An 8,761-nucleotide genomic window follows, 5' to 3' on the forward strand; every position below is an offset into this window, starting at 1 on the left:
ATTTGACTATTTATAATAGTCAAAATGACTTAGTCACTCAAAGTTTTTCTTAAAATTATTTTACTGTTATATTATACAATGTCCTCTTAGTTCTGCTCATTTTACTCTTCTTTTTTTCCACGTAAGTCTATCCATGTTTTTCCAAGATCATCGAGCTTACCACTTCCTATGGCACAGTAGTATTCCATCACAATCATATATCCCAAGTTTGTTCAGCTATTCCCCAATTGACAGACTTCCTTGGAATTTCCAGTTCTTTGCCACCACAAACAGAGCTGTTATAAATATTTTATAACATATAAACTCTTTTCTTTTTTTCCCCTAATCATCTTGGGAAACAGACCTAGTAGTGGTATTGTTAAGGAAAGGGCCTAATTCTAGATTGCCTCCAAAATGGTTGGATCAGTTTATAATTCCACCAACAGTGAACTTGTGTCCCAATTTTTCCACATCCTCTTCAACATTTGCCACTTTCAATAATTTTAGCCAATCTGATAGGTGTAAGATGATGTCTCTCAGTTGTTGTAATTTGCATTTTTCTAATCAATAATGATTTGGAGCATTTTATATGACTACAAATTGTTTTTATTTCTTCATTGGAAAACTACCTATTCATATTTTTTGACTGTATGTCAACTGGGGAATGACTTGTATTCTTATAGGTTTGACAATGTTCTTTATATATTTGAGATTTATCCGAGAAACTGTCCATAAAAGTCCCACCCCTCCCAAATTTTCTACTTTCCTTATGATCTTAACTATATTTGTACAACAACTTTTTAACTTAATGTAATTGAGAATATCCATTTTGACCTCACCCTTCTATCTCTTGTTTATTCATAAATTGTTCACTTATCTGTAAGTCTTATAGGTAATATGTTCCATGCCTTTCAAATCTTTTTGTATTGTCTCTCTTTATATCTAGGTCGTGGTGTATCCATTTTGACCTATCTTGGGCAATGGTGTAAAATATTGTTCTATGTCCAATTTCTACCATATTGCTTTCCATCTTTCCCAACATTTTTTACCAAATAATGAATTCTTATCCCCAAAACTTAAGTCTTCATATTTTTCAAACACAAGGTTGCTAGTTAATTGCTGCTACAAATTTTGTTCCAATGTTCTACTCTGTTCCACTGATCTACCTTTCTATTTCTTAGCCAGTACCAGATAGTTTGGATAATTACTGCCTTAAAATGGTTTAAGATCTGGTACTGCTAAACCTCCTTCCTTTACATTTTTTCATTAGTTCCTTTGATATTCTTGACTTTTTGTTCTTCCAAATGGATTTTGTTATTATTTTTTCTAACTCAGTAAAATAATTCTTTGGTAATTTAACTGGGATGGCATTAAATGTATAAATTAGGTTAGGTAAAATTATCATTTTTATTACATTAGTTTTCTCTATCCATGAACAATTAATATTTAAATCTGATTTTATTGTATAAAAGTTTTTTCATAATTTTGTTCATATAGTTCCTGGGCTTATTTCGGCATGTGTAATCCCAGGTATTTTATACTGTATAGAACTATTTTAAATGGGGTATCTCTTACTATCTCTTCTTGCAGGGTTTTGTTGGTGACATATAGGAATGCTGATGCTTTATAAGGATTTACTTTGTGTCCTGCTAATTGCTAAAATTATTAATTTTTTAAACTATTATATTTTATGGTCTTTGAGGGCAGGGACTGTCTTTCCTATTTGCATCTCCAGAGCTTAACACAGTGTCTGACTGTATTTAATAAATGTTTATTTAATAAATGTTTATTTAATTGAATTGGTGTGCAGTTAGGGTTGTGTGGAACACTAAGCACATGTACCAGATCTGTCATCTCTTTCCAGTATCTGTGAGAAGAATGTCCTTTGCAATTTTGCTTCTTGACTTAGCTTTCTGGCTTCAAGTAGAAACTGGACAAACAAGCCATTTCCCTCATTTAATTGACTCTGGATCCTTAAAAGTCCTGTTTTCCACCATCTCCTTGTTGACCTGTGGTACAGACCATCTTGTAAGTCTTAGGTAATCTGTCCTGCCTCCGGTGTTTGTCTAAGAGAGTTGATGAAGCTATGTAAGTAAGCTATTTTCTTACTCTATATATCTACAGTACCTCAGTTAACCATGTTACTCCTCTTCCTTGGTCTCTCTTGAAGCTTCCCTGTCCTTTGTCATTTTCTCTGATTTCAGACATAATTGTATCCTCTCTTATTTGCTTCCCTTTGACAGAATTTATACTACACTTCAAATGCTTTAGATGTGTCATCTCATTGGCTCCTTGTAACAACCCTGTGAAAGAGTTGCTATTATTACCCCTGTTTTATAGAAGGGGATACTAAGACTGAGAGTTTAAGTAAGTTTATCAGGGTCACAGAGCTAGTAAATGTGTAAGGAAAAATTTGTACTTAAATATTCCCGACTAAAAGTCTAGCACTCTATCTACTATACCAGCTGTTGCAACAATCTGCTAGCAGCTGCTGTAGGGGTGTAAGACCCACCAACAACCAGCACACAGAAAGCTGCCAACACAGGTTCTTTTGATCTGCTTTACTAAGGAAAGCAACATTAAGGGGTTAACAATCTTACTTTAATCCAGCATACAAATATCATTCATTTAGTTCAGGGGAAAAAGCTAGCAACCTGAACTTCAGAGCAAATACAAATTACCAACATCAACAGACAGACCTTGTCTGATTCAAATCTCAATGCATAGTTACCAGGGTTTAACAAAGTCCAAACGTCTGGGTTTACAAGCTGGAGGGCTCTTAACTACAGCTGCCTGGAGTCTCCACATCAGCACACCTTCAAGAGTGAGAACTCTAAGCAAATATCTCTGTTCTCTCTTTTTATGCCACCTTTAGCCATCATCAAAAGTCATCTGAGGGACCAGAACTTAGGTTCTTACTATTGGCTCTGGTCTTAGCAACTCCCCTTAGGACTCTGAGGGCTTCATGCCCACATAGGCTTAGCACCTAATAGATAGGGGTTTGGGCCTGGGGCTTAGCACCTAATAAGACTCAATCAAAGACACCCAACTTAATTGATATTACCCCAGCATATAGTTAAATACCTTGGATTCATGTCTCATAATGGTAGATCAAAAGGTGAATGTGATCTATCTGTATTAAAATGGGCCTAATGTTTTAAATGAGGGGAGTAGTCTATCTTGATCATACCATTTATAAGGTATTATGTTGGGAAACAAACATTAGGATGTATTCACAAAACTGACTTTGCACATTGTAGAGGGAGGAGGGTATTGTAAAAATTTAGGGACTGTGGTAGGGAACCTACTCCTATTCTTCCCATATTTGAAGGGTTGTCATATGGTAAAAGACAGATTATCCTAGTTGGTCCTGGGGCGGCTGCTCTAGGATCAACGAGTGAAAGTCGCAGAGAGACATCTTTTCATCACATGTAAGTAAAACTTCCTAAAAGAATTATCAAAAAGTGTAATAGGTTATATGGAGGGGTAGTAAATTCTCCCTTCCTAGAAGGGCCTGACATAATTTCTAGCACATATCGGAGAGCTTTGGTATGGTTCATGACCACATGTCCAGAGTTCTATTTTGTTCAAATTTGAGTATATAATTTTCTGGAGTAACCAATTTTAAAAAATGTTGTTTTCTCTTTTGTCATAGTACATTAATATTCACCAATAAGTGAAGAATTAATTTGAGTAGAATGGAAATTTGTAGGCTAACTCTTGCATGGAGTAGGTAGCAAAAGAACATGTCTCTAGTCATCAATCCTATTGCTTTATGGTGAATACATGAACACAAAGGTATTCTCCATGCCTTGAAATTATTTCTGTGTCCTGGGAGAACAAACTACTAAGGTCAGGAACACCACAGGCACAGGGGATCCTCATTATGTAAAATTTTTCTCAGGGAGAAAAGGGGGAAAGAAAGCATTTCAGCTTCAATATAAACCTTTCCCAGTTGTACAGGAAAACTAGAGAGAAGTCAGTGAGGTGGGAGCTGGAGAATCCTGAGATTCCTGTAGAATCCTGTAGAATCCCTGAGAAAGGATTACTCATTTTCAAGGCAGGCGGTGAGTCTATGCCTTAATAGTTTCAGAGATTTAAGAGGGCTCTGGGTACTGAAAATAGTACCTTTGAAGAGAACAAAAAAAGGAAGTACCTGAATTGTAGGAACCAAGCTGTCATATCCTAAGAAGGATAGACAAGAAGCTACATAGAATGAAGGAAGAGGGTCAGGTACTTATTAATATCTGTCTCATTAATGAGACCATCTTTGTAGAAAGCCAGACGTGTTTCATGTTTGTAAATGAAGAATCAGACAGAGAAAGGCTAGAAGAAGAACACACATGGAGGGCTTGGAGGTGGAGTGAAACATGGTAAAATTAAGGAGATAGTGACCGACTATGAATGTGTGCTATGTGGCGCAGAGAACCTCAGCCAATGGAAGGACTGAAGGAATGAGTTAGAGTAAGATATGTAAATGAGGATAGGACCATAAAAATTCTATAATAATACCTTCATCCCCCACTCCCACACTCACAGTGTGTCTACATCCTTCAAATCATTTCTTGTTTACCATTTACAACTGCATTAGGAAAGGGGCTAATTCTAGTCACCTAGATTTTTTTAGATATTCTAAGGTACTATACATGGCCTGTAGAGATGAGATTATCCAGTGAACCACTTATTTCTGCCAGTCCAGAAAAGGGTCAAGAAAGGGGATAAGAGGGAATGTTAAATCAGGGGTAGGCTACAGGAAGGCTTTCGGAGAAGGAAAGGAATACTCCCCTTTTGTTAGGAACAATAAAGGCTCCAGATTTATACTTCAGTTTGATTGTCACCCATTTAAAACAAAAGGGCAATGGGAGCCACACTTTCTTATTACCCAGAAAAAATTACACATACTACTAATCTAATATGAGTTGTCATAGAAAGCGAGGCGCTCAACAGAGAGAAACCCCTTATAAACTGACCAATCCCTTCTGCGATGAGTGATCTGAATGATTTCAGTCTGACTTTTTGGAAAACTCCTTTCTCCTAGGAGACTGTAGGAAGAGTTAGCAAAAAAGGGAGGAGTGACTGAACTCTTGGTTATAATACAGAATGATGATGAATCCCTCACACTTTGTTAAGCCTTCTGTAACCCAGATTTGGAATGGCAGGGTCCAAGGTCACTATATGTGTTGGTAAACAAAATGGGCTTTTAGCACTCATTTCAACCAAGGGCCCTTGAAGAGTTTGGCCTTTGTTTCCTTCATTAGATTGAGAGTCCTTGGTGACCTCCTTGCCTCAGGGGAGGGCCTAGTTCACACATGAGTTTGAATGACGTATTTGGGACATCAGAGGCTTTTAGACCACGTGGGTTTAAGTCACCTCTTTGTGACGATTTTAGGTCACTTGGGTGAGTTGCATGTGTGACTCACCCTTGACCCTGAAAAAGATATAAAGCCAAGAGTTGGCTTTCTATTTTTTGGAGCTCTTACCCACAGCCATGGTGGTGTGTGTGACTCTGAGCCAACCCTTGTTATGAGCTCCTGGACTGAACCTACACGTTGGTAACTATGAATTGTATTTGGTCTGTCTGTTGATGTTTGTAATTTGTTTGTAATTTGCTCTGAAGTTCCGGGTGCTGGCTTTTTCCCCTGAACTAAGTGAATGGTATTTGTATGCTGAATTAAAGTAAGCCTGTTAACCCCTTAATATTGCTTTCCTTAGTAAAGCAGATCAAAATAACCTGGGCTTTGGCAGCATGCTTGTTGTTGGGCTTGTGTTGGTCTTTCACCCCCATAACAGCTGCTAGCCGGATTGTTGAAACACTATATGGCCTAAATACCAATTTATGTTTGCTATCTGGTCTCTATGAAATGATTTAAGCCTTGTGGAGATTTGGATGAAAAGTCCTTTTCCCCCTAATTGAATAAAATGAAATCCTGATCAGCTAAACCAGAGTTGAGTTGCCACATCTGGGCAGGGTTCTGCAAAGGGGAGAAACTGCAGATCAAGTGTGGAGAGGAAGAGAACAGGATTCTCCTGGTTATGGTATGGAAATCTCCTGGACTATGTTAAAGTGGCAGTTGGTAAAACATTTATAGACATCTCCCCCAAAGATATCTTCATTCAAGGCTGAGGACAGTACCCTTTACTCTACTAGATTGGAGAGGGGAGAGAAATACATTGGACAGGGAAAAGTCAAAAGCAGCAAAAGTTTAAAGATTAGTTATGCTTCATTTTAGTTTGTAAGCTGTCTAAGGGACCTTTCTACAGTTGAATGAAAATGATGAGTAGTTTCTTTGACCTGAAACAAAAAAGGAGGCAGTGAGCAGGGAAAACAGGTTAACAAAATCTGAGATCACAGTTTAACTCACACTTTAGCAGGAAATCTCTCAACACAAATTCTTACATATGATTATCTGCTTTCCACTTTAATCTTGTTTAGTGATACAAAATTCATCCCCACTTGAGAGACCCCATTCCAATTTGGGAAATTCTAGTCCTTAGAAAGTTTTTTTCCTTTATGGGGAATAAGAAACTGCCTGTTCCAGAATGAGGCTTTAGGTCCTTATTTGAAGAGGTTCAAATCCTACTCTTACCTAATAGATAACACAGATTGTGCCTGATGATCTTATTATTTTCACCTTTGAACTATAGGTTGTTGATTAGATAGAACATTGATATGAGGATAATAAGGAAGGTATAGTCTGTATGAGTAAATCAGGGAGTAAATAATACTCATGAAACATTTTTTCTTCTCCAGACTCTGGTAAAAAAAAAAAGTGGTATTCTAAAAAACTAATAATCCCTGACAAGATGCTGCCTTCCAATGACACTCAATTTCACCCATTGTTCTTCCTTTTACTGGGAATCCCAGGATTAGAAGAGATCCACATCTGGATTGGTTTTCCTTTCTGCTCTGTGTATCTGATTGCACTCTTGGGAAACCTCACTATCCTTTTTGTGATTCAGACTGAGCACAGCCTCCACCATCCAATGTTCTATTTTCTGGCCATGTTGTCTACAATTGACTTAGCCTTGTCCACGTCTGTCATCCCCAAAATGTTGGGAATCTTTTGGTTTAATCAGAGAGAGATTAGCTTTGGGAGCTGTGTTGCCCAGATGTTCTTCATTCACATGTTCACTGCTATGGAGACTTTTGTGCTTGTGACCATGGCTTTTGATCGCTATGTCGCCATCTGCCACCCCCTTCGATATAATATGATATTAACCAAGAGAGCCATTGCTGTCATTCTAGCACTTTTGATCATGATTAATTTCTTGCTGATATTTCCAGTGGTATTTCTCGTCTTGAGGTTGCCCTTCTGTGGGCACCACATCATCCCTCATACCTACTGTGAGCATATGGGTATTGCTCGGTTATCTTGTGCTAACATTAAAATTAACATTGTATTTGGATTAGTTATCATAGCTATGATATTTGGGGATGTGATCCTTATTATTATATCTTATATGAAGATACTCCATGCTGTCTTTCACCTCCCATCCAGGGATGCTCAACTCAAAGCTCTCAATACCTGCGGCTCCCACATCTTTGTGATCTTATCTTTCTTTATCCCAGCCTTCTTCTCTGTTCTCACTCACAGATTTGGACATAATATCCCTGGATACATCCATATCCTCCTGGCTAATCTTTATGTAGTTGTGCCTCCTGCACTTAATCCTGTCATCTATGGAATTAGAACAAAACAAATCCGTGAACTGGTGCTAAGACTATTTAAGAAAGCCTGGTTTTCTTCAGTGTGACCTGAAGAAACTAACATATTTTTTCTTTGCTCTACTTCAGATGAACAAATGCAATTATTCAGAATTTTATTATAAAGAAGACATATTTTACAGTGGCAGATAATTTAAACATGCCATTCTCATACTGTAGTTGGATGTTGGTGAATCTGGGAATAATGAACTTCTTCAGTCCTATGGAAAGGGACTATCAAAAAAAGAAACATCACTAAATGGTTGTCCCCAGTCTATGAAGCTTATCATCTTGTTCCTATCCAATTCCATTTCTATTCCTCTGATCTATATCAGGGACCCCTTCAAACTCACCTATCTTCCAGAGCGGGAATGACTGGCACCCCCTATGATATTCATCCATTGACTATAAGAAAGTTCGGTCAAGCATTAATGTGTATAGTATTGTTTTTAGTGACTTGTCTGTATGTAAAAATAGTGCATATTATGTGAATGTCAATGTCAAATGATGGCTTTTAGTTACAGGGAATAATAATCACAACATAAGACTCTTTGCTTAATACTAAGAACATTCAGCTATCAAAGAGGATAACTATTTTCGAGTGCCAACTCTCCTGCTAACCAACCTTTATCAGGTCTCTTAAATAGTCATAGAATTTGGAAATACAATGTACCTCAGAAATTATTTTGTCTTATGCCTTTGTTTTACAAATAAGAAAATTGAGCCTGTTTTCCAAAGTCAGAGTGATAGCAGGTAGAATAGCCTGATTGGAATCTGGTTTCTCTCACTCTTAATCCAGTGGGTTTTTTCACTCATGATATAGCCACCTTTCTGGAACAGTTTTCTGATTGGTAAAATGCAGGGTTGGATGAGATGTTCTATTATGTGCGTCCTGGGTCTAAGTAAAATTATGCAATTCCATATTGATTGTTTATCTTCTAACAGTATACTTTATTGATAAAAGAACATCATTACACTCAAAAGGCATAAGAAAATTAGACATAAAACATATGTAAGGCATCTTTTTCTGAAACATTTTTGTCATTGGAATCTTCTAACTCTGTGCTTTAATTGACT

At 37.3% G+C, this 8,761-nt stretch overlaps 1 protein-coding gene across 1 annotated transcript; it reads left to right on the forward strand.

Annotated features, from left to right (window-relative positions):
* The first annotated feature begins 6,777 nt into the window (after positions 1–6,777).
* LOC118836514 (olfactory receptor 52E8-like) lies at positions 6,778–7,734 on the forward strand. Its single transcript, XM_036743778.1, has one exon. The coding sequence runs from the start codon at positions 6,784–6,786 to the stop codon at positions 7,732–7,734; it is 951 nt and encodes a 316-aa protein (XP_036599673.1). The 5' UTR covers positions 6,778–6,783.
* Positions 7,735–8,761: the final 1,027 nt, after the last annotated feature.

The sequence above is a fragment of the Trichosurus vulpecula genome, chromosome 2, assembly GCF_011100635.1.
Source record: "Trichosurus vulpecula isolate mTriVul1 chromosome 2, mTriVul1.pri, whole genome shotgun sequence".
NCBI lineage: Eukaryota > Metazoa > Chordata > Mammalia > Diprotodontia > Phalangeridae > Trichosurus > Trichosurus vulpecula.

Bases quoted from the DNA above. Each gene is read 5' to 3' on its own strand.
- LOC118836514 (XM_036743778.1), top strand. From the start codon at position 6,784: ATGCTGCCTTCCAATGACACTCAATTTCACCCATTGTTCTTCCTTTTA.